The sequence below is a fragment of the Bufo bufo genome, chromosome 2, assembly GCF_905171765.1.
Source record: "Bufo bufo chromosome 2, aBufBuf1.1, whole genome shotgun sequence".
In the NCBI taxonomy this organism is placed as follows: Eukaryota; Metazoa; Chordata; class Amphibia; order Anura; family Bufonidae; genus Bufo; species Bufo bufo.
Genome location: NC_053390.1, coordinates 436,096,169 through 436,123,144, shown reverse-complemented (window position 1 = coordinate 436,123,144; position 26,976 = coordinate 436,096,169). Strand labels below are relative to the sequence as shown.

Here is a 26,976-nt window from a genome sequence, read left to right as displayed (position 1 = left end):
TGCAGAACTCGTATATTTTGGTAAAACAGACAACCTGAAGAATCATTAGCTTTATGCAGTTTTGCAGCAAACAATCATTATTACATAAAAAATACATGAACTGTTAGGTTTGTGACTAAAACTTGTATATAAGCAGATGCTTATACAAAAAATACTGTAAGAATAATACATCTACTATCAATATTTGTATATAGTATGTGTCTACATCTACCAGAGCTTTGTGCTCCCAAAATGCTGAATGGTAGACATGCCCCATCTGGTCTTTACTGAGAAAAATGTATATTGGACACCCGAATAGCCTCTGTGCTATCAAAATCTACATTTCTTTAAGGCACACTAAACGGTGTCTGTAGAAAATATAACTCTGATTTACAGTTACAACCACATTGATTCAGCTTGACGTAATACCATTATTTTAACCACCTAGCAGTCTTGAAAATATCACTTTTTATTGTAGATTTAAAATTTGTCTGAAATAAATATTGTTTTTCCCCAACTCAGGTGAATTAAGTGCACTTTAACCCCTTAGTGACTAAACTAATTTTAGGCTCAAGGGCCTTTTACACAAACCCTTATTTTATGCAATAATCGGGAACAAACCAAACGTTCCCGATAATTACCTGGTCATCAGTGGAGATGATTTTAGGTGCTGGCTGAAAAGACACAATCGCCAAATGTACAAGCATTTGCTTGTTCATCAGGTGATTATCGATAACGAGCATTTCTACAGATGCTTGTCCTGGATATTTTTCTGATTATTGGTGTGTATAAAACGACCTTTAAAGAACATGATCAGCCCTATTAACCCCTTAACGCAAAACACTGTGCATGTACGGCGGGGGATGCATTGCCAGAATGCATTCTGCCGTACATGCACGGTGGGCTGATCGGGCAGGCACCGGAGCGGTGCGCGCCCGATCACTGCAGGGGTCCGGCAGTCACTGGTAGCTGGGCCCCTGCTGTATCCGCCGGCATCACTGTAAAAGCCGATACCGGCGGATTAACCCCTTCTATGCCGCTGACCGCGACATAGAAGTGGTTTGTGGCGGTTGAGTGAATGCATCGAGTCCCCGCATTGCTGTGGCGGGGACTCGATGTGTCAGAAGGCATCCCGATGCTGTGCAGAGGCTGCCCAATGCCTTGAACGGCATCCGGACGTGCCTTCTACGGGTGCCTAGGATATCCAGCCTCAGGCTGGGTCTCCTAGGCAACCTGTTAGTGTATTACTCTGTGTAATACACTAACAGGTAATGCATTACAATACAGATGTATTGTAATGCATTGCAGAGGGGATCAGACCCCCAAAAGTAAAGTCCCAGAGTGGGACAGAAATAAAGTAAAAAAAAAAAAAAAAGAAAAGAAGTAATAATTGTTTTCAATAAAAAAAATTCAAGTTTCAAGTAAAAAAAATAAAAAATGCCCCTTTCCCCTGATTTTATAATAAAAACTAGAAAAAAAGAAAGAAAATGCACACATATTAGGTATCGCCGCGTCCGTAATGACCTGCTCTATAAATATATCACATGATCCACCCCGTCCAATAGACACCATAACAAAATAAAAACAGTCAAAAAAAGCAATTTTTGTCATTTTAAATCACTAAAAGTGCAACACCAAGCGATCAAAAAGGCGTATGCCCCCCAAAATAGTACCAATCTAACCGTCACCTCATCCCACAAAAAATGAGCCCCTACATAGGACAATCTCCCAAACAATAAAAAAAAAAAAACATGACTCTCCGACTATGGAGACACTAAAAAAGTATGCATATTAGGTATTGCCGCATCCGTGACAACCTGCTCTATAAAAAATACCACATGACCTAACCCCTCAGGTGAACATTGTAAAAAAAAAAAAAAAAAGTTGTCTATAAAAAACATTTTTTTGTCGCCTTATATCACAAAAAAGTGTAATAGCAAGCGATCAAAAAGTCATATGCACCCCAAAATTGTACCAATCAAGCTGTAATCTCATCCCGCAAAAAAGTTACCCTACCTAAGAGAATCGCCCAAAAAATAAAAAAAACTATGGCTCTCAGACTATGGTGACACTAAAACATGATTTTTTTTTCTTCAAAAAATATTAGTGTTTAAAACTGAAATAAAAATAAAAAAGTATACATATTGGGTATCGCCGCGTCCGTAACAACCTTCTCTATAAAAATATCACATGATTTAACCCCTCAGGTGAACACTGTAAAAAAATAAAAATGCTGTCAAAAAGCCATTTTGTCACCTTGCATCACAAAAAGTGTAATGGCAAGCAATCAAAAAGTCATATGCACCCCAAAATTGTACCAATCAAACAGTCATCTCATACTGAAAGAAATGAGCCCCTACATAAGACGCCCAAAAAAAAAAAAAAAAAAAAAATATGGCTTTCAGAATATGGAGACACTAAAATAAAAAATAAAAAAAAATAAAAAATGCTTTATTATGTAAAACTGAAAGTTGTATTTGGTATTGTCGCGTCCTTAACAACCTGCTTTATAAAAAATACCTCATTATATAACCTGTCAGATGAACGTTGGAAATAACAAAAAATAAAAACAGTGCCAAAACAGCTATTTTTTTTTGTTACCTTGCCTCACAAAAAGTGTAATATAGATAGGGCTGCAGCTAACGATTATTTAAATAATCGATTAGTTGTCAATAATTTCATCGATTAATAGGGAAAAAACACCAAAATGACAAAAAAAAGGGGTTTATATGATTTTAGTTGAAAAATTATGTTCGAAGGCCATACTAAAACAAATTTAGGAGTTATAGAATTATAAAAATTTTGAATTACAATGTAAAAAAGACAAGTTGTGGGGGATCTGTGGATGACACACTGTTATGGGGGATCTGTGGATGACACACTGTTATGGGGGATCTGTGGATGACACACTGTTATGGGGGATCTGTGGATGACACACTGTTATGGGGGATCTGTGGATGACACACTGTTATGGGGGATCTGTGGATGACACACTGTTATGGGGGATCTGTGGATGACACACTGTTTTGGGGGATCTGTGCAAGACACACTGTTATGGGGGATCTGTGCATGACACACTGTTATGGGGGATCTGTGCATGACACACTGTTATGGGGGATCTGTGCATGACACACTGTTATGGGGGATCTGTGGATGACACACTGGTATGGGGGGATCTGTGGATGACACTGTTATGGGGGGATCTGTGGATGGCATTTATGGAGGGGATCTGTGGGTGTCACTGTTATGGGAGGGGGATCTGTGGATGGCAGTGGTACTTTTATGGGGAGGGGGGATCTGTGGATGGCAGTGGTACTGTTATGGGGAGGGGGATCTGTGGATGGCAGTGGTACTGTTATGAGGAGGGGGATCTGTGGATGGCAGTGTTATGGGGAGGGGGATCTGTGGATGGCAACTAATCGGCCGATTATTCGATAACTGGATTCGTCGACAACGAATCCCGTTATCAAATATTATCGATAACTTTGATTAATCGTTGCAGCCCTAAATATAGAGCAACCAAAAATCATCTGTACCCTAAAATAGTACCAACAAAACTGCCACCTTATCCCGTAGTTTCCAAAATGGGGTCACTTTTTTGTCGTTTCTACTCTAGGGGTGCATCAGTGGGGCGTTTCTTTCCTTCTGCGCCCTGCCGTGTGTCCGTACAGCAGTTTACGACCATATATGGGATGTTTCTGTAAACTACAGAATCAGGGCAATAAATATTGAGTTTAGTTTGGCTGTTAATCCTTGCTTTGTTAGCGGAAAAAAATTATTAAAATAGAAAATCTGCCAAAAAAAGTGAAATTGTCACACACACAAGGGGTGGGGTAGTGACCACTGAACTCCACCCTCTTCCTTGTCCCTGCCTACTTGCCTCGCAAGTCCTAGCGACAAGGGACAACTGGTCGACAAACCCTTAGCTAGGATAGTGCAGGGAAGACAAACAACACATGAACAGAAATGTCAAACAAGCCGCGTCAAAACCAAGAGAGCAGATAAGGTACCGGAGGAGCAAGCAGAGAATTGTCAGGACATGCCGAAGTCAAACCAGGAGAGCACGCCAAGACCAGAGGATGAGATGGACGGGAAATCGGAAGCCAAGCAGGAACAAACTAACCAGGTGAGTATCATGCGGGAAGGACCTCAATAACAGGCAATCTGTGGCAATAGAGCACTAGTGGAGTCTTGTGACGTGGCCAGCGTCACATGACTCTTGATTTCCAATGCAGCCCATACAGCCGAGCGCCGAGTGATCAGCTCGTCACTCAGCCCCAGTGTGGTGACGCCAGGTGCGCTGATGACGCGAGCGCGTCCCGGCCGTCCCCACTTCCCAGAACACCGCATCGTGACAGAAATTCTGAAGTGTTATATCCATTTTCAATTAATTCTTGTGGAACACCTAAAGGGTTAACAAAGTTTGTAAAATCAGTTTTGAATACCTTGAGGGGCATAGTTTCTAAAATGGGGTCACTTTTTTGGAGTTTCTACTCTAGGGGTGCATCAGGGTGGCTTCAAATGGGACATGGTGTCAAAAAACCAGTCCATCAAAATTTGCAATCTAAAAACCATATGGCGTTACTTTCCTTCTGCGCCCTGCCGTGTGGCCATACACTTCTGCTTATTCCCAGACTTTCTATATTAGCTCAGTGTGTTATTAGGTTGTTTCCTAAGAAAAATGCCCTAATAATCTGGTGATTAACCTACATGTGCATTTGGAAGCTAAGCATGATCCAACCTGGTGTAGTAATTGCTCTAGCCCCACCAGTTGCCGATAAGCTCCGCCCCTGCCTTCTGCTTAACCCCTTCCTTGCCTCAGTGCTACTGTGCTGAGGAAAGTGCTTCTGGGCTCTCTGCTGAGGCTTGCAGTGCTGGTTATTAGTACAGATGGATGTGGGTGCAGTTCCCTTAGTTCTATTTGGTTAGAATTGAGCTGTATTTCTGTTCATCGTCCCCCTTCTAGGGGTGGAACCTTCTTGCTAGTTGTAGCTGTGATTGTGCCTACATTTCCTGATCATAGGTGGCACTGTGATCATGTTCTGCCATCACCAGGTGTGATAGATCCTCCAGGCCTTATATGTATGGGTTTGCTCACTTTGCGTGGGTATTAGTACGGCTTTCGGTGCATGGTATAACCTGCCAATTTCTATGGCGCAGGCTTCGAGCCTTTAAAGGTAGTGCATTGCCTCTACCTTCTACTACGGTGACAGCATCAGCGTTGCCTCCGTGTGCTTTTGGGTATGCACTTATTCAGTTTGCATATGTGTTTTGTAGGGCTGCAGTAAACGATTATTTTAGTAATCGAGTATTCTGTCGATTATTTTTTACGATTAATCGAGTAGTCTAATAGGAAAAAATTAATTAATAGACTGTTTTCCTTTATAAAAACTCATCGGACCCCCTTCCATCAGTCCCCAACACCCTTTGTTCCCCCCTGTGCGATCAGCCCAAGTGCATCAGTTCCCCCGTTCCATCAGCTCCGTCCCCCCAGTGCCATCAGCTCCACTATCCCCTAGTGCCATCACCTCCCCTCCACCCCAGTGCCATCAGCTCCATTCCCCCAGTGCCTTAAGCTGTCCCCCACCCCAGTGCCGTCAGCTACACTGCCCCAGTGCCATCAGCCCCTTCATGCCATCCATTGCCTTGTCCCCCAGTGCCATCAGATTAGCAGCTCTATGTCCTCCATGTCCCCCCAGTGCCATCGGATCAGCCCCTCCATGTCCCCCCAGTGCCATCGGATCAGCCCCTCCATGTCCCCCCAGTGCCATCGGATCAGCCCCTCCATGTCCCCCCAGTGCCATCGGATCAGCCCCTCCATGTCCCCCCAGTGCCATCGGATCAGCCCCTCCATGTCCCCCAGTGCCATCAGTCAGCACCTCCATGTTCCCCACTGCCATCAGTCAGCCCCTGCATGCCATCCATTGTCTGCTGTCCCCTTCAGTGCCATGTCCCCAGCGCCAGTAAATTAAAATACTAACCTTTCCTGTAGGGGCGCCGCTCCACAGCTCCTTCCTCTTCTTCTCCGCGCGCTGCACTGTATCCTGACTTCACACAGCGTCGAGTCATAGTGCGTGCTTACGTGCACTATGACATGGCGATGTGTCAGGATCCAGTGCAGCGCGGTACGGCGGGTGACCACGGACCGGTAAGTAATAGCAAGCGCTTCACTCTTACTCCGTGGTCACATGACACAAACGAATCCTCGATGCAAAAAATTTGCATCTATGATTTTTTTGTCGAATTACTCGATTTAATCGAGTAATCGCTTCAGCCCTAGTGTATTGTTTGCATGGCTCCCCTCCCCGGGTAGAGCAGTCGTACTGTCCTTGTTGTCACCCCTAGATACTTGTTCCCTTCTGAGCCGCTTAAAGGGAACCTGTCACCTGGATTTTGTGTATAGAGCTGAGGACATGGGTTGCTAGATGGCCACTAGCACATCCGCAATATCCAGTCCCCATAGCTCTGTGTGCTTTTATTGTGTAAAAAAACCGATTTGATACATATGCAAATTAACATAAAAGAGTCATATCTTACTTGTGTGACCAGAGAAGAGTCATATTTTTCAAGCTCTGACTCATCCCAGGTTAATTTGCATATGTATCAAATCGGTTTTTATACACAATAAAAGCACACAGAGCTATGGGGACTGGGTATTGCGGATGTGCTAGCGGCCATCTAGCAACCCATGTCCTCAGCTCTATACCCAAAATCCAGATGACAGGTTCCCTTTAAGCCTTTTCTACGTCTCCTCTTTAGCAGGGTGAGTAGTTGCCATCCGTAGAGTGTCGGATCTAGCGGCTCTTGCCTGTCGGTCGCCCTTCATCATCAGCGGGCATCTGGTTTGGATTCGCAACTATCTGTTTCAGACGTCCTCTTTCTGACGGACGGATTCATTATTCGTCATTCCGGAGGGACCGAGACGTGGGCTGGCTGTCTCCAAAGTTTCTATTTCCCGATGGATTTGTTTGGCTATTGTGGAAGTGTACCGCATCAGTGGACGGGCTCCACCCTTTCGGGTTACTGCTCATTTTGCTCAGGCAATGGTTGAGCAGTACATCATGGCGGTCCTCGGATTAGCAGGACGGCTTCTTCGTTTATGACCCACCCACTGCTCTGGAACGTCCCAAGGTCAAGACTGTGTCCCCCAATGATACGGATGAGAAAACTAGATTTTTGTACTTACCGTAAAATCTGTTTCTCTTCCGTTCATTGGGGGACGCAGCTCCCACCCGGTATGTACATTACTGGTTTTCCTAGATGGGTCCTTCTGGTTCATCAGGATGACCCATCTCCGGTTTTCTTCCTTTTTATTATTGGCTGTTGGCTTCTCCTGGCTGCTCCTACTACTTTTATACAAACTGATTAGTTCAGTGTCTGCAGGAGGGATATAGCTGAGAGGAGGAGCTAACACTTTTTTTTTTTGCTTAGTGTCGCCTCCTAGTGGCAATAGCTATACCCAAGGTCAAGACTATGTCCCCCAATGAACGGAAGAGAAACATCTTTTACGGTAATTACGAAAATCAAGTTATTTCTTTCTATATAGGGTTAATAAGTGTCAATATATATTAAAGGGGTTGTCCAAGTTATTCTTACTGATGACCTATCCTCAGGATAGATCAATATCGGATAAGCAGGGGTCCGCTGACCAGCTGGTCGTGCCAGCGCAGCCTTACCTTCATTGTTTACCTGCTCGCTGTTGCAACTGCAGCCTTGAACAGGTATAATTACACCTAAGTTGTCCCATTCTTTTCATTGGGACGGCTTGTTCCTATTCAAGTGTATAATTCGTTGAAATGAATGGGACGGTTTTGGTGTAATTACACCTGGTCACCACTGCAGTTGCAACAGCGAGCAGATAAACACCCATCAATCTGATATTGGTGACCTAACTTGGACAACCCCTTTAATGTTTAAATTTATGTAAAGTAGCTATTTGGAGAACAAGGGGGCTGGTCATAGCGCTAGGAGTTCCGCTAACGCAACGCCTCCGTTGAGTGACAGGGCTAGACATCTTGTCTAGGCCAGTGTTGTCACATCAGCGCTGAGGCTCAATGACTCAGAGCTTGCTCAGTGAATCATATGCTGCTTTTTGAGCTTACCTGGTCAGTGGAACTGATGAGCTCTGCAGGCGCTGAGTCAGTGAGCCTCACCAGTACCACAAGAACACAGAGCTAGACTAGATGTTTAGCCCTGTCACTCACAGGGGAGGTGGAAATACAGAGAGCATGGTGGCATTGCGTTAGCAGTGCCCCTAGTGCTATGGCCAGCCCCCTGGTGCTCCAAATAGCTATAACTAAACAGTGATAAGCAGGGTGTTCTAGTGGTGATAATCAGTCCTCACCTCTCCTGTGTTCTCCCCTGTCCTTACACTATAAATAGTGATAAGCAGGGTGTTCTATTGGTGATAATCAGTTCTCAACTATCCTGTGTTCTCTCTTGTCCTTATACAATAAACAGTGATAAGCAGGATATTGTAGAGGTGATAGATAATCAGTGCCCACCTCTCCTGTGTTCTTTCGTGTTCTTATACTATAAAAAGTGATAAGCCGCCTGTGACGAATACCACACCTCGTGCCCGCTTGACGTCGCCTACGTCGAGCTCACGAAACGCGGTATTGTCCCTGGTTACCAAAAACATGACATTACGCCCTCCGGGAGGAGCAGGTAAGGTCAGGTTGGTTCAGTTTACACAGACACCTCCTGTCCACGCAGGCACAGAGCGGCAACAAGCTGAGAGAGCCTTTTCACTGCTGCAGTGAAAACAGCGATGTCTCAGCCTGGGAAATCTGCCAACCAGCTTCTCGTTTGAGATAAGCCCGGTCCGCTAACGGGATTATATAGGGTGAGAAACCAACCCGTGGTAGCTTATAACTAGGCCAAAACACTGACGTGGGGATTCGTGATCGAGATACAAGATAGCACAAGATTAAATTATATATTTAATCGCCGTAAGGGCACACTAGATTTAACACAATATACACAGAGAATATATACAGTGGTCTGAGGTTACAAATACAGGTTATATGGGTACAACAGGGTTAAGCAGAGTAAAAGTCAGTTACCGGGTAAGATGAAAGCTATTTTGGTTGTGAGATGTTCTTTGCTGGAGTCCACATGAAGGGCCGTGATCTCAGCTAGTTCCTGGGTCCCTCTAAACACATTACACGATGTGACCCTTCTTCAGAGAAAGAAACTGCCGCTTGCGGGCACAAGCCTTTTAACCTGTAGCCGGCCCCTCCCGGCCTCAGGGAGGGGTCCACTCCCCCTCTTCTGGGCTGGCAGAAAATGACCCACAAAACCCTTTACGGTTCATAGCTCCAGACCAGAGGGTCACAGGGAGATGGTTCTGGGACCAACGGATCCGCCTGGGTTCCGGCTGCAACTAGAGTCCAAACCTGATACCGTTATGTGGTTTCTATGGGGAGATATGGATATCTCCCTCCCCTGACCTCGCCCCATTAAACAAAGACCATGGGCACGTACATCGTGGCCACCGGGACACAAATATGTATCCGGTTTGCTCCTGCGATGGCCAGGCGATTCATAATTCCTTATGAAAGGAAGGGGCCAACATGTCTGTGAGGTATCATTGATCCGGGGCAAGGGCTGATACCTCCTGCTGGGGGTTTTCCTGCAGGATTTAGCTTGGTTCCAAACTGGTTGACTGAGGTGTGACCTTCTCCACCTGGGGCCTCCTTGAAGCCTGGACCCCTGGGGCTTTCTTCCTGCCAGTATTTTGCATCAGTGTACATGCAAAATAAGTTTCCACCCCCCCCCCACCCCCCCTGCCAAGAGGTGAATCAAATGACAATCAGGGCTGGGGCTTTGAAGCAGGGCCCTCCTGTGGAGTTAACTACCTTTTCTATCTGTCAGCTAATGGGGGTGTGAGGACATGGCTGACAGTAAATATTAATCCATATTCCTCACACCGCCTGTTCTAGTGCTGATAGATAATCAGTTCTACCCCCCAACCTTCCCTTACACCAGATGTTTTCATCTGTGCACGGGGAGATGCAGTGGCAGCCATGCGGGTACCAGGAGCGACGCGGGTGCTGGGGAGCAAGTTAAGTATATTTTGTGTGAGGGGCCCGGAGTATATTGTGTGTAATGGAGGGGGGGTGCATTTCAGGGATCGGATAACCCCTTTAATGACATTGCATGTTTGGGGTCGTTGTCCTGCTGCAAAATAAGGCTAGGGCTACATGGTGACTTGTGTCACACCAGTGTCGCGTGACATGTATTGTAGTGATAGTCTATGGTGTCGCAGTGCGACATACTGCAACTCTAAAGTCTACGATTTAAATGACAAAAATACGTGGTCTCAAAAGGCAGGAAATGCTCAACTCAAATGTAATTGTGTATTTATGCTCGGGGGAGCAGATACTGCGCTTGTGGTCTGTTGCTAAGGGCGATCCCCAGCAAAAAATGCATACAATGGAGGATGCCTGCATCAGACCACAAGTGCCACAGAGACATCCTACACCAGATGGTAAAATGTTTGGCTGTAGAATAATACATAAAATAAATAGTTATAAGATTAGGTGCACTACTGTGGTGGATGCAAACAGTAACATCTGACTAACCCTCACACTGATGTTAAAAATTTGACATTAGCCATTATATCCTTATATTAAGGACACACCTGAGCCCGCACACCACGCCAAGGTGTCTCAAGTGGCACGGGACCTAACGCTAAACCTACCTGTACTGTATGGGTAGTACCAGGAGCCAGTGGGCAAATTACAGCAGCGTAAAGTCCGACTCTAAAGTCTAGCCTAAATTTGAAGGCAATAAAACTCCTCCCTGATGGTATTACATGACAGACAACTTCATCATCAACATCGTTCAGTGTGTCTAGGGTTACATAGAGACAGAAATATTTAAGTAAACTTGCATCCAAAGAAGTTAGTTTGGATCAATCTCCCTGCCGAATTCCTTCAAAAACTTCTCTTTTTTTCATTCAATTTTCAACATTTAAACTTTTAACAGGTAAAAATATAGAGTTCGGACCGCGCATATCATCAAGGCCAGTATGCAAACAATTTTTCTTTCTTCCTTCTCCCTTTTGAAAGAGAACCGAGGGCTGCAAATACCCTATATATGGATATCCTGCAACTAATAAAAGTTAAGATAGTGTAAGTCCGTTGCTTCTGCAATAGTGAAGCTCCGTTGCCCAAGGGCAAAAGTTTAAGACGCTGGGATTTTTAAATGCCAATTTTAAAGAGCGTGTTTGTGAGTATGTGCAAATAAAATTTTTTAACCAAACCCCAACGGAGCTTCACTATTGCAGAAGCCACTTGTATTCACAGAAACCTCTAGGAAAAGAAATCGAAAGAAAAAAACAGCAGATTCACCTGGGGTATATCTGAATTAGGTCCGTGTGTAGATCCTGCGGTATTGCATGAGAACGTGGATCTCCGTCAAAATAAGAACAACTAGCTACGGAGGGATTATATACACGCCTTGGTTGACATAGTGCTGTGTAAGTATAATCTGTGCAGTGCAGGTCACCTAACCATACGGACTTACACTATCTTAACTTTTATTAGTTGCAGGATATCCATATATAGGGTATTTGCAGCCCTCGGTTCTCTTTCAAAAGGGAGAAGGAAGAAAGAAAAATTGTTTGCATACTGGCCTTGATGATATGCGCGGTCCGAACTCTATATTTTTACCTGTTTAAAGCGTGACTGACCCCACAACACTTTTCGAACCTGCAGCACAGCATTGTTGCGGACTCGTGATTAATTTATTTTATATTTAAACTTTTAACACTTCTTTTTTTGAAAGCATTCTTAGTTTGCAGCATTTTTGTCTACACCTAAAACTTTTGCAAAGTACTGTATTTTAACAGCATTCACTGTAAATAACATAACTTTATGCTGTGGGTACAAGTACAATTACAAAGATGCAGAATTTAAATAGTTATACACAGTATCTCACAAAAGTGAGTACACCCCTCACATTTTTGTAAATATTTTATTATATCTTTTCATGGGACAACACAGAAGTATGACACTTTGATACAATGTGTAGTCAGTGTACAGCTTGTATAACAGTGTAAATTTGGTGTGGCCTCAAAATAACTCAACACACAGCCATTAGTGTCTAACCCCCTGGCAACAAAAGTGAGTACACCCTAAGTGAAAATGGTCAACTTGTGCCCAAAGTGTCAATATTTTGTGTGGCCACCATTATTTTCTAGCACTGCCTTAAAGGGGTTGTCCGGGCTCAGAGCTGAACCCGGACATACCTCCATTTTCACCCAGGCAGCCCCCCTGACTTGAGCATCGGAGCAGTTCATGCTCCGATGCTCTCCTTTGCAATGCGCTAAATCGCACACGGCAAAGGCATTTTCAGGAGGTCCGGTGGCGAACCGGGCTCTCCATGGGGCTGCCAGGAAGCCCGGTGACGTCACCGGCACTGATTGGTGGGCTTTAGCACTGCCCTAGCCAGTTAAACGGCCAGGGCAGCGCTAAAGCACGCCCATCAGAGCTGGTGACGTCACCGAACACACTGCCGGGCGGAGGCTTCCGCCCGGCAGTGTGTTATTGTAATCAAAAGAGCCCTTGCCCTGCGCTATCCAGGGCAGGGCAAGGGAGCACCCCTTTAACTCTTTTGGGCATGGAGTTCACTAGAGTTTCACAGGTTGCCACTGGAATCCTCTTCCACTCCTCCATGATGACATCAAAGAGCTGGTGGATGTTAGAGACCTTGCATTCCTCTATCTTCTGTTTGAGGATGCCCCACAGATGCTCAATAGGGTTTAGGACTGGAGATATGCTTGGCCAGTTCAGCACATTTACTCTGAGTTTCTATAGCAAGGCAGTGGTCGTCTTGGAGGTGTTTGAGGTCGTTATCATGTTGGAATACTGCCCTGCGGCCCAGTTTCCGAAGGGAGGGGGATCATGCTCTGCTTTAGTATGTCACAGTACATGTTGGCATTCATGGTTTCCTCAATGAACTGTAGCTCCCCACAGCAGGCATCTCTCATGTAGCCCCAAACGATGACACTCCCTCCACCATGCTTGACTATAGGCAGGACACACTTGTCTTTGTACTCCTCACCTGGTTGCCACCACACACTCTTGACACCATCTGAACCAAATAAGTTTATATTGGTCTCATCAGACCACAGGACATGGTTCCAGTAATCCATGTCCTTAGGCCCCTTGCAGACGAGCGTGTCCGGATAAGGTCCGGATGCACTGCAGCAAATCCGCGCGAGTAGGTACCCAAATGCAGTCAGTTTTCACTGCAATTGCGTTCTGTTCTTCAGTTTTTATCGCGCGGGTGCAATGTGTTTTGCACGCGCGTGATAAAAAACTGAATGTGGTACCCAGACCCGAACTTCTTCACAGAAGTTCAGGTTTGGGTTCAAGGTTGTGTAGATTGTATTATTTCCCCTTATAACATGGTTATAAGGGAAAATAATAGCATTCTGAATACAGAATGCATAGTACAATAGGGCTGGAGGGGTTAAAAAAAAATATATATATATAAATTTAACTCGCCTTAATCCACTTGTTCGCGCAGCCGGCATCTCTTCTGTCGTCTTCTTTGAGGAATAGGACCTTTGATGACGTCACTGCGCTCATCACATGATCTTTTACCATGGTGATGGATCATGTGACGGACCATGTGATGAGCGCAGTGACGTCATCAAAGGTCCTTTTCGGTCCTGTGCACAGCAAAGAAGAAGACAGAAGAGAAGCTGGGCTGCGCGATCAAGTGGATTAAGGTGAGTTATATTATTTTTGTAAAAAAAAAATTTAACCCCTCCAGCCCTATTGTACTATGCATTCTGTATTAAGAATGCTATTATTTTCCCTTATAACCATGTTATAAGGGAAAATAATAATGGTCGGGTCCCCATCCCGATCGTCTCCTAGCAACCGTGCGTGAAAATCACACTGCATCCGCACTTGCTTGTGGATGCTTGCGATTTTCACGCAGCCCCATTCAATTCTATGGGGCCTGCGTTGCATAAAAAAAGCAGAATATAGAACATGCTGCGATTTTCACACAACGCACAAGTGATGCGTGAAAATCACCGCTCATGTGCACAGCCCCATAGAAATGAATGGGTCCAGATTCAGTGCGGGTGCAATGTGTTCACCTCACGCATTGCACCCGCGTGGAAAACTCACCTGTGTGAAAGGGGCCTTAGTCTGCTTGTCTTCAGAAAACTGTGGGCTTTCTTGTGCATCATTTTTAGAAGAGGCTTCCTTCTGGGACGACAACCCATGCAGACCAATTTAATGCAGTGTGCGGCGTATGGTCGGAGCACTGACAGACTGACCCCCCCACCCCTTTAACCTTTGCAGCAATGCTGGCGGCACTTATACCTCTATTTTGAACAGACACCCTCTGGATATGACGCTGAGCACATGCACTCAACTTCTTTTTTCGATCATGGCGAACAGCCTAGAGCAGGGCATTGCGGGAGTTGCAGTTTTATAACAGCTGGAGGGCCGCAGGTTAAGCATGCCTGGCCTAGGCCATCTTTATGTAGAGAAACAATTCTTTTTTTCAGATCCTCAGAGTTCTTTGCCATGAGGTGCCATGTTGAACTTCCAGTGACCAGTATATGAGAGTGCGAGAGCGATAACACCAAATTTAACACACCTGGTCCCCATTCACACCTAAAGCCTTGTAACACTAATGAGTCACATGACACCAGAGAGGGAAAATGGCTAATTGGGCACAATTTGCCCTTTGTACTTAAGGGTGTGTTTAGACATTAATTGCTGCGTGTTGAGTTATTTTGAGGTTACACCAAATTTACACTGTTATAAAGGTGTATACTGACTACTTTACATTGTATCAAAGTGTCATAACTTCAGTGTTGTCCCATGAAAAAATAGAATAAAATATTTACAAAAATGTGAGGGGTGTAGTCACTTTTGTGAGATACTGTATGTTCTTCTTGCTGTTACGGTGGTGGTCTGTGTTCACCAGTGCCCTGCTATCCTGGTTAGGCACCGATGTTGCTCCTCTCTGTCTCTATTAGGGCCAGTAGTCAATGAACTTCTCTGTAATACAGCAAGAATTAACCTTCCTCCTTGCACCCAGTCCAGTTGCTGACTAAGGTCTAAATTAAGGCTGCAGCTATCGATTGTTTTAGTAGTCAAGTAATCTATTGATTTAATCCAATGATTAATCGAGTACTCTGATAAGAAAAAACTAATAAAGAAAATTTTCCTTTATTAAATGTCATCAGACCCCCTCGTGCCATCATCAGACCCCCGTGCCATCAGTCCTCTGTGCCATCAGCGAACCCCCCCCCCCCCCCCCCCCGTTGCCATCAGATCCCCCCCCATGCCATCAGCATCCCCCCTCAGTGCCATCAGTCCTCAGTGCCATCAGCTCCCCCCATTGCCATCACCCATTCAGTGCCATCAATCCTCTGTGCCATCAGCTCTCCACATGCCATCAGTCCTCTGTGCCATCAGTCCCCCCGTACTATCACCCCCCCATGCCATCAACCTTTTGCGCCATCAGTCCTCTGCCATCAGCTCCCCCCAGTGCCATCACCCCCTTAGTGCCATCGATCCTCTGTGCCATCAGCTCCCTCCATGCCATCAGTCCTCCAGGGCCATCAGCTCCCCCCAGTGCCATCAGCTCTAGGTGCCATCAATCCTCTGTACCATCAGCTCTGTGTGCCATCAGTCCTCTGTGCCATCTATTCCCAATGCCATCAGTCCTCTGTGCCATCATCCCCTCCGGTGCCAGCGTGCCCTCAGCTCCCCGAGTGCCTTCATCTCCGCTCCTAGTCTCCAGCAGCCCTTTAATACTTACCTCACCTGTAGGGGCGCCGCTCCACAACTCCTCTGTCTTCTGTGATCCTGATGTCACGCAGCGTCAGGTGATAGTGCACGCATACGTGCACTATGTCCTGACGATGTGTCAGGAGGACAGTGCATCGTGCGGGCCGACGGGTGATCACGGAGCAGTGAGTAGTAGCAAGCTCTTCACTCCCACTCCATGGTCACATGGCACAAACAAATCCTCGATGCCAAAAATTTGCATCACAGATTTTTTTGTGTCGAATTACTCGATTCAATCGAGTATTCGTTTCAGCCCTAGTTTTAATCAGCCTTTCTATTTATGCTGGGATCTTTTTTCCCACTAGTTTTCCAGCAAAGATGTACTTATTTGTTTTTCTGCCCGTATACTGAACCTCTGCCTGCCTTTTACTCTGATTATCCTGACTTCAGCCTCACTACTGTATTGAACCATTGCTACCTTACTTGACCACGGACCAGTTTCCTGGATACAGAGGAACTCTTGCCTGCCCTGACCTTGGCCTTTTTCTGACTACGTATTTTGCCTGATTCCTCAGTGCTCCACATTGGTGACCCCGTGAGTCAGCCACCAACTACACCGGGACTGTCAAGAGGTAGCAGCCTGGTGCCTTCCCTGCAGGGAAGACCAGATCCCTGTGTAGGGGTTAAAGAGTTAAAACCAGGGGACTGACAGGATGACACCCTTAGAGAAAACCCAAACTCAAACCATTTAGTTGGTACAGTGGGTCCACACCCACTTCCCATTACAACTTGCTCACTAAAAACTCTTGTTTTTACTAGATAATTGATGAATTGTAGTTTTCATTGGTACCATTTTGATTGCTTTTTAGGGGATGTGGTTTTGCGGTTGTGGCTTAACACAGGCTAACACAGATTGTTATTTGACACCAGTAGTTTGTTTTTACTTTGAGTTTTGTGGCCTTGTTCTTCTGTGTGGCCCTGTGATTTTATATTTTTTTTATGCAGCCAAAAATGATGCAAAGGCCTCATGTGTGAACAAGTGTAATTGAATGAGCTCTTATGGAGAAGCAAATAACCACAAAGCCATAAACAATATATCCCCTTTGTCTGCAGATGAGATGCTGGCTTATTTAATATCCGAGTCATGTTTTAAGCACTATTTAAAGGGTCAAGCATTGACTTATTAGCTGCCTTACATCTGGTGGCGTTAGAGGCAGAGCTTGTAAAGAGCTCATTTGCATCCCTTTCTTCCTAGAATTCCAGAGGAACATGTAGGGCCTATAAGTCTCCTCTCACTGATTAAGGCGCTCTCTCCCCAAGGAGAGAACCCTCTAATATATCCCCTATACGTATTTCAGTGCTGCCAACTTGTGCCATACCCTATGGAGGACCCCAGCTTAACCTGGTTTGTTTGGTAAAATAAATTTAAAACAATAGTTTATGATGACAGTCATTGAGAGAAAATGTCTGACTTCCAGAAATGTTTTCATAGATTTTTGTGTAGTGATGATAGATACCTCTGTTACTGCAGTATGTAATAGGTATTGCTAGAGATAAGGTCTGCATATTTTACACTAAAGATCGGATATGGACAGAATAGGGACAGTGTAGAATAGAAACTATATAGAGGTTTGTGTGTGGTGATAGTGTTTGGTGTGACTTATTTGACAGTGTGATCTGGACACTGGTAAACATCTGGGACCTGGTGTTAATGAATGGTCTAATTCGGCTCAGAGGGGTGATTAGATGAGTGCTCATTTTCTCACTCCTTTTCTGGAAAAAAAAAAAAGACCTCTCCCCCAATTATAACAATCGGAGTGCACATGTTCTATCTGATTGATGATGGAAGGGAGATTGTAAAGTTTTACATGTGCAGTTGCACAGGAAGAAATTAGAAAAAAAATCATAAATCGTTCACCTGTCTTTGCATGGGTTTTGTAGTGCAGTACAGGTTGTTTCTGTCTGATAGTAGCCCTGATAGTATTGGTAAGGGCATGATTCTTTAGTGAAAGTAGTGGAATACCATGCATGCCACAGACGTCTTTTTTGCATCCCTGTTTTGCCCACTTAAATTCAATAATTAAATTCTATGCTCCATATTTACAAGCTGCATAGGTTTAATGTATGGGGAAAAAAAACATAAAAATTGCAAACTTTAGGATCATGTGAAGTCTTCCAGACTATCACAGCCTGACCAGGCTTTTCAAAGAAGAAGACCGGCACTTCGCAGATGTAGATCACAATGTAGATTTATTCAGTGACTGAATAAATCTACATTGTGATCTACATCTGCGAAGTGCCGGTCTTCTTCTTTGAAACGTTTGTTTGGACGCCATTCCACGGACACATGCACCGCGAATTCAAGAAGGTAGTGCCGCCCTGCTTTTACTAGAGCCTGACCAGGCTGTCATAACAGCTGCTCGTGTCTTATATTTTAGTCTATGCGCAAGGGTGGCTGCTGTTTTTAACCTTTTAAACGTTGCTTCTTCAAGGATGTGGTTTGTCTGGTTTTCATCCTCCTCAGCCTATTTTTGATGCCTTGTAACACTTTTCTCGTGCAATGTATTTCACTGATAGTAAGACAAGCACTAATTTTGAGTTGAAAGTATAAAATGGCAAACAATAAATCAATTATTAAGGCTCTGCTCACATCTGCGTTGTGGCCTCTGTTTATAGCGGGAGACATAATTCTATGCCGCATCTGTCACGTGACAGATACCACAGTGTCCAACAGGGCCCATGGTGAATCTTGCAGGAAAATCAGACCACAATAGAGATGGCTGAGATTTTCTCTGCACCCACCCACAGTCCATGTGAATTGTCCCTTTCACTATAATGGGTCTTTCATTATGGGTGCTGTCCGTTTTAAAACTGGACTGCACCAGGCGAGAACATTGCCCATCTGGATGAGCCCTAACAAGCAACGGCTCTTGTGTTGGACTCAGCCTGTCCATAAACTACATGGAGCGCCAATTACTTGAACGGTCAAATGTAATACTATAAGGACTCGTCACATTTGCATGTCAGTTTTACATCCGTGAAAAAAGTGCTCTTGTTTCATCCGTGAAGGATCCGTGTTTTGTTCTGTGTCCTTTTTTACCTTCCGTGTCATCTGTAATCCACAGATGCTGCTCAGCTGAAATGTAATTTCCAAAGCATATACTGTCGTTCTTCAGTGAAAAATGGATGCCATCTGTGTTGTGTCCATGATTTTCACTGACCCATAGACTACAATGGGTGTGTTTGGTCCACATCATGGACCAAAGTAATGCATGTTTCTGTAATTTTTTTTTTTACTGACCCATGGGAAAATAGTGATGCAAAGAAAATAGATTAGTTATAAGTAATAAAACAAAATATCCAAATTTGGTTTCGCTGTAATTGTACTGAGCTGCTGAATAAGGACGTCATGTCATTTTTAGCACACAGTGAACGCCCTAATGTCAGCACTCAAAAAACCATGGCGGCATTATATATATATATATATATATATATACAGTACAGACCAAAAGTTTGGACACACCTTCTCATTCAAAGAGTTTTCTTTATTTTCATGACTATGAAAATTGTAGATTCACACTGAAGACATCAAAACTATGAATTAACACATGTGGAATTATATACATAACAAACAAGTGTGAAACAACTGAAAATATGTAATATTCTAGGTTCTTCAAAGTAGCCACCTTTTGCTTTGATTACTGCTTTGCACACTCTTGGCATTCTCTTGATGTGCTTCAAGAGGTAGTCCCCTGAAATGTTTTTCACTTCATAGGTGTGCCCTGTCAGGTTTAATAAGTGGGATTTCTTGCCTTATAAATGGGGTTGGGACCATCAGTTGCGTTGAGGAGAAGTCAGGTGGATACACAGCTGATAGTCCTACTGAATAGACTGTTAGAATTTGTATTATGGCAAGAAAAAAGCAGCTAAGTAAAGAAAAACGAGTGGCCATCATTACTTTAAGAAATGAAGGTCAGTCAGTCAGCCGAAAAATTGGGAAAACTTTGAAAGTAAGGGCTATTTGACCATGAAGGAGAGTGATGGGGTGCTGCGCCAGATGACCTGGCCTCCACAGTCACCGGACCTGAACCCAATCAAGATGGTTTGGGGTGAGCTGGACCGCAGAGTGAAGGCAAAAGGGCCAACAAGTGCTAAGCATCTCTGGGAACTCCTTCAAGACTGTTGGAAGACCATTTCAGGGGACTACCTCTTGAAGCTCATCAAGAGAATGCCAAGAGTGTGCAAAGCAGTAATCAAAGCAAAAGGTTGTTACTTTGAAGAACCTAGAATATGACATATTTTCAGTTGTTTCACACTTGTTTGTTATGTATATCAGGGCTCCAGATGGCGACCAAAATGCTAAAGACTTTGTAGTCTTGTCGCCATTTGCGCCTAGACCCTCCGCTCGCTGCTCTGCCTCTTAAAAAAAAAAAAAGGCTTTCATCCAGCAGACAGAGACACGCTGCAGCCGTCTGCTGGGTGAAGACCCGCCCCTCAGATTACCCGGCATAGAGGGTGGGCGTGGCTTGTGCTCCCGCTTCCAGCAGTCTGGCAAGTTTTGGAGTTGAGTCTGTGCTGTGGCGCTGAGCTGCTGGAGACACTTCAACTTGGGCCGCACAGTCCACGGCTGATAACACAAGGCGAGTCACCCGTATGCAGATTTATTAGTGTGTTTTATAGGACTGGATCCTTATGGGGTCACAAGGAGAAGGCAGAGATCCGTAAGGACAAGTATAAGCACCGGCTGTGCTGCTTTAACACTCGCTGTCCTGGTCTGCAGAGCATTATATTGATTTATGATGCTATGTAACCCTTAGAGGTCTGGAATGTACTGGATAACACTGACCTAATGCGGTCAGTGTTATCCAATACATTCCAGAACTGTAAGGGTTACATAGCATCATAAATCAATATAATGCTCTGCGACCCCGGCAGTGCAGAGCTCCTGCAGACAGACTCCGGTGTGAAACCAATTGACAAGGAGAGATTGCCGCCTATACTGCGCACGTTCTAGAAAAGGAGGGCGATGTCCGTGCACGGCTCCTTACTGACACGGGGGTGATGGGCAGAGAGGCCTTAACTGCTCCTTTCTGTGCCAAAGACATGTGGTAGAGTTAAAAAGAGGGAAAATGGCACTGAAGCAGCCTATAAGGGGTTAAGCACAGGCTAGTTCAGCTGCCAGAGGAGGTCCCCTAGCTTTCCTACATCTCTGCTTGCTGGCAGTGAATGGAAACCTTTAAGGTTGACATTGATAGACTGAATGTCCAGCCACAGTTACACAGTGAGCAGCACTAGAATATGGGCGATCTTTCCTCAAGAAACAACAGCAAACAAGAGGTTTTCATTCACTGACCGGCAAGCAGAGGGGTTGAGAATAAAGAGTAAAGCTCGTGTAGTATTATATTTTTAGCTGTTATATTTTTTCTTAATGTAAAAAAATTAAAAAAAGCTGCCCTCCCCCACCCCCACTATCATGCTGGTCCCGTCAACACGTGATGCCTGCTGATGTGGTCACTGGTTGCAGTGGCGACTCTCAAGTGATTGGCCTTTTAAGGAGTGCAGTGGGGATAGTTTTTTTTAACCCATTCTGTGTCACATATAGAATAATACTGGTTTGAAACCCCTTAAAGAAAAATATAAAAATTACTCCTTAAAGGGTTTGGATACAGTAATTTCTGGACCTCAGACTGGCAGGACCTTTGTTGGTGATCATACTTGCCTGATGCCCAGTGCTGGATCCCGGCTCATTTGCTCCCCAGCCTTTGTTGCTTGTCTTGAGTCCCTTCATGAAAACCTCCTATTTGACGGTGTTACAGCCAATGACTGACCACTGCTTCCCATGCATTATGTTAAATGGTCATGTGACGCAAGGGGAGCAGATCTCCACCGTGGCCAGAGATTGTCTTGATGCCACTGCAGCCAAACGTTTTCATGGAGAAAGCCAAGACAAGCAGCGGAGGCTGGGAAGCGAATGAGCCGGGACCCAGCACCTAGGGATTATCAACGCGAATCTGGCTAGTCTGACAGGTCATGGAAATGAGTGTACAACTCCTTTAACTGCGTGGGCTGTAACTTAGAAAACCCCATGCTCCTAAGCATCCCAGCTATAGTATGTATTTTAAATTTGGCGACTAAAAATTTCATTTGGCTCCTAAATTTTTCAGGTTAGGAGCCAATGGCTCCTTGATATTTTTTTTAGTCTGGAGCCCTGTATATATTTCCACATGTGTTAGTTCATAGTTTTGATGCCTTCATAGTCATGAAAATAAAGAAAACTCTTTGAATGAGAAGGTGTGTCCAAACTTTTGGTCTGTACTGTGTATATATATATATATATATATATATATATATATATATATATATATATATATAATTCAATTTCAACCCACAAAAGATTTTTTTTTTCCCATTTTCCAATACAAAACATGGTAAATTTCAATGGTGCTGTTAAAAAAATGCATCTTGTCCTGCAAAAAAATTTATGTGAACAAAAAATAAAAAAGTTATGGCTATTGGAATGTGGGACGGTAAAAAGTGGGTATGTCCATTCAGATTTGCTGCAACAGATTTGTGGATCTCAGCTTTTTGCAGTACCAGAAAAGTGTATGAGATCTGAACGAATCATATCCATCTGTCAAAAAGAAAAACTGCAGAGTGATCATAAAGCCACAGCATGTCAACTTACGCTGTGGAATGTACGGCGATAAATCTGCGACTTAGCCACAAGAAAATTCCTCCCAGTATAGCTGTACCTTTAAAGTACTTTTATATTGATGACTTATCCTCAGGGTAGGCTATCAGTTTCTGATTGGTGGGAGTTCGAAAGCCGGTACATTTGCTTATTAACTGTTCTGCAGTAGCTCCGGTGCCAGAACTGCACAGTTCAATCCATTATGTAGTGCACTGAGCAGATTACTGCAGCACTGAAGCATTGAAGTGAATAGGAGAAGCACTGCATTAACCAACTCTACCCACTACACCAGTGTTCCCCAACTTCAGTCCTCAGGGCCCACCTACCATTCATGATTTGAGCATATCCTACAGAATAAATACCTGAGGTAAGTCCTGATGCAGGAAGGAAATCCTGAAAACATGACCGTCAGGTGGGTCTTGAGGACTGGAGTTGTGGAACACTGCTCTACACGAAGGAGGGAGCTCTGTAGTTCCATCAGGGAGCTACTGCCGAACAGCTGATCATGGGGGGTGTCGGACCACCTCCCATCAGATATTGATGGCCTATCCTATTAATAAAGTACCAGGAAAACCCCTTTCATGTAGATAATTGTAAGGTTTTGCAGCATGAATGATTGTAAGCTGAGCTGTAGCAAATAGTGGCAAGGCACATAAGGTCAGAGGCTGCATATAAATGACTAATCAGCTTGCACATAAAAAACTTTATATTGTGCATGACATATAGCAATGCATGGGTATCGCTAAATAAGTGGTCTGACTATTTTACTCCAGATTGTGTATGGACCGGAAAGGGACAGAGTACAATGTAGACTTTATTGATGCTTGTGTGTTGGGTGCGACTTATTTGGCACTGTGATCCAGATGCTGGTAAATGTCTGGGTCATAGCATCAATAAAGAGCCTAATTAGGATATTAGGATCGGGGAGGGGGGGGGGGGGAATGAGATAAATAAGTGCTCATCTTCACACTCCTTTTCTGGGGAGGAAAAAAAAGACTCAGCATACGTGACACGCATAGAGCAAGTATGCTCTCTGATTCGTGGGGAAGGGGGAATGATAACATACACAGAAGTTCATGTTACCCTTCCCTCAGGCCATGAGTTAGACAGGGATTGAGAAGGATCTTTTTCTCTCCTTTCCTCCTGAAGCCTGTCAACACGTCCCCCACTGGTCCGCCTATCCTTCTGAAGGTTGGCTGAGATCACAGTCAGCTGAAGGAGGGGATGGTTGCATTTTCCTGGCATAGCTCAGGTTTTGTAGCAGATAGATATATGAGGTAACAATCTAAGCAAAAAAAAAAAAAACAAGACCAGAATAATGATGCTAGCTGTACTGACTTTAGAAATCGTGTCAGGAGTCAGAGCTGAACGTTTTGAGGAAGCATCGACTGTATTAAAACATCAAGAACCTTTTGAATTAGCATAGCATACATGTCCTTTTGGTTTCATGACATTTAATTTCAGAAATGTATTGACATATCCACTGTTTTCATTGGTGGTGTTTTTCTTCATCTCAGAAGAGCAGGGGTGCACAATCTTTTCGGGTTTGAAGGCCGTATTGTTACATTTGAAGCTGCATCAGAAGGGTGCTAGTGACTTTTGGCAGCTGTGTCTTTTACCAGCATGTATTCCCTCATGGTTGCCACACAGAATGGTATTGTAGCCACAAATTGTGCTTTATAGGATATGAATTAATACACGCGTTTCTAACTTCCTTTGTCCAGGCCCGAAGTAAGTTGTCCCAGCTTCAGGAGAGTCATCAGGAAATGAACAAGACCATAGAGCAATACAACAATGCACTCAACGGAGATCACGGCGGAAGTCTGAATAACCTACCAGATGTTGATTCCTATTCCTCAAGCGAGAGGCTGGAGCTTTCCACAGCAGCGGTGAGAAACAACAGTGGTTCAGGCCCTAAAGAAGCGGTTCCTGGTAACCAACATTTTGTAATGATTTGCCCATAGATTAATGGCTCAGTTTCTATGACCTTGGATTGTTTTGTTACCAATAGTGGACGCTTTTCAGATTTTCACAGTGCAAATGTTTTTTTTTTCTTTTTGATTGCAAACTGCTATATATATATATATATATATATATATTTTTTTTTTTTTTAAAGTAACACACACTGGAGGAAAGGATTAAAGCTGCATTCACACAAACCAAAGTGCCGGATGCGGCACATAACTAAGAGGAATGGTTCTGAGCGAACCCCATTGACTATAATGGGTCCATTCACACAATGTTTAGGAGTATGACAATTTAGCAAACAAAACCCCCTTTTGTCCAATATTATTTGCAGAATATGCCATGGAGGCCCCTAACAACCTGTGACACAGATGTATATCTTAAAGGGGTTGGCCACCATAAGTATAAAAAAAAAACAATAAATTGCCCCAGGCAATAACTAAAACCAAGAGGTATTAGTATCATGAGAGGTATACTGTGTATATATAATTTTTCTACTCAATTCAGCATAGCATGCTCACGTTGATGAGAGGCTGTGTGGGCGGAGCATCTGCAAAGTGAAAGTAAAAATCCCAGCATGCATCACAGCAAGCATCTTCAGAGGAGCAGTCACATGACATCTCTGCCTACTTGTGATGCCATAGTGACAACGGCAACTCAGGTGTCATCTCATCAGTCCACCAGTCAAATAACTACAGGGTGGGCCATTTATATGGATACACCTTAATAAAGTGGGAATGGTTGGTGATATTAACTTCCTGTTTGTGGCACATTAGTATATGTGAGGGGGGGAACTTTTCAAGATGGGTGGTGACCATGGCGGCCATTTTGAAGTCGGCCATTTTGAATCCAACTTTTGTTTTTTCAATAGGAAGAGGGTCATGTGACACATCAGACTTATTGGGAATTTCACAAGAAAAACAATGGTGTGCTTGGTTTTAACGTAACTTTATTCTTTCATGAGTTATTTACAAGTTTCTGACCACTTATAAAATGTGTTCAATGTGCTGCCCATTGTGTTGGATTGTCAATGCAACCCTCTTCTCCGACGCTTCACACACTGATAGCAACACCGCAGGAGAAATGCTAGCACAGGCTTCCAGTATCCGTAGTTTCAGGTGCTGCACATCTCGTATCTTCACAGCATAGACAATTGCCTTCAGATGACCCCAAAGATAAAAGTCTAAGGGGGTCAGATCTGGAGACCTTGGGGGCCATTCAACTGGCCCACGACGACCAATCCACTTTCCAGGAAACTGTTCATCTGGGAATGCTCGGACCTGACACCCATAATGTGGTAGTGGGTGCACCATCTTGCTGGAAAAACTCAGGGAACGTGCCAGCTTCAGTGCATAAAGAGGGAAACACATCATCATGTAGCAATTTCGTATATCCAGTGACCCCCTTAGACTTTTATCTTTGGGGTCATCTGAAGGCAATTGTCTATGCTGTGAAGATACGAGATGTGCAGCACCTGAAACTACGGATACTGGAAGCCTGTGCTAGCATTTCTCCTGCGGTGTTGCTATCAGTGTGTGAAGAGTGGGAGAAGAGGGTTGCATTTACAATCCAACACAATGGGCAGCACATTGAACACATTTTATAAGTGTTCAGAAACTTGTAAATAACTCATGAAAGAATAAAGTTACGTTAAAACCAAGCACACCATTCCCAATAAGTTTGATGTGTCACATGACCCTCTTCCTATTGAAAAAACAAAAGTTGGATTCAAAATGGCTGACTGCAAAATGGCCGCCATGGTCACCACCCATCTTGAAAAGTTCCCCCCCTCACATATACTAATGTGCCACAAACAGGAAGTTAATATCACCAACCATTCCCATTTTATTAAGGTGTATCCATATAAATGGCCCACCCTGTACATAGAGAAATCAACATAATGATAGCAATCCTACATTCCCACATTCCCACATTCCCAGCATTGAATAAAGGTTACTGCTTTTCCCACAATGTGATATTTATAAAATACATACATGTGTGTGGATATGTACATAGGTGTACAGTGTGTGTGTGTGTGTGTGTGTGTATATATATATATATATATATATATACAGTTGCAAGAAAAAGTATGTGAACCCTTTGGAATGATATGGATTTTTGCACAAATTGGTCTTAAAATGTGATCTGATCTTCATCTAAGTCACAACAATAGACAATCACAGTCTGCTTGAACTAATAACCAAGGTCTTGTTACCAGTGGGGTACCTCAGGGATCTGTTCTGGGACCCATATTGTTTAATATCTTTATCAGCGAAATTGCAGAAGGCCTCGATGGTAAGGTGTGTCTTTTTGCTGATGACACAAAGATTTGTAACAGGGTTGATGTTCCTGGAGGGATACACCAAATGGAAAAGGACTTAGGAAAACTAGTGGAATGGTTAAAAATATGGCAACTAAAATTTAATGTTGATAAGTGCAAGATAATGCACCTGGGACGTAAAAACCCAAGAGCAGAATATAAAATCAGTGATACAGTCCTAACCTCAGTATCTGAGGAAAGGGATTTAGGGGTCATTATTTCAGAAGACTTAAAGGTAGGCAGACAAT

The 26,976-nt window shown here is 44.0% G+C and overlaps 1 protein-coding gene across 2 annotated transcripts in view; it reads left to right on the top strand.

Annotated features, from left to right (window-relative positions):
- The window catches only part of EPS15L1 (epidermal growth factor receptor pathway substrate 15 like 1), a 297,626-nt gene that overhangs the window by 126,243 nt on the left and 144,407 nt on the right, over positions 1–26,976 (top strand). For both annotated transcript variants that reach the window (XM_040417436.1, XM_040417435.1), the window contains one exon: positions 24,168–24,332. In XM_040417436.1, coding sequence (XP_040273370.1) covers positions 24,168–24,332 — 165 coding nt within the window. The remainder of the gene's footprint in view (positions 1–24,167; positions 24,333–26,976) is intronic.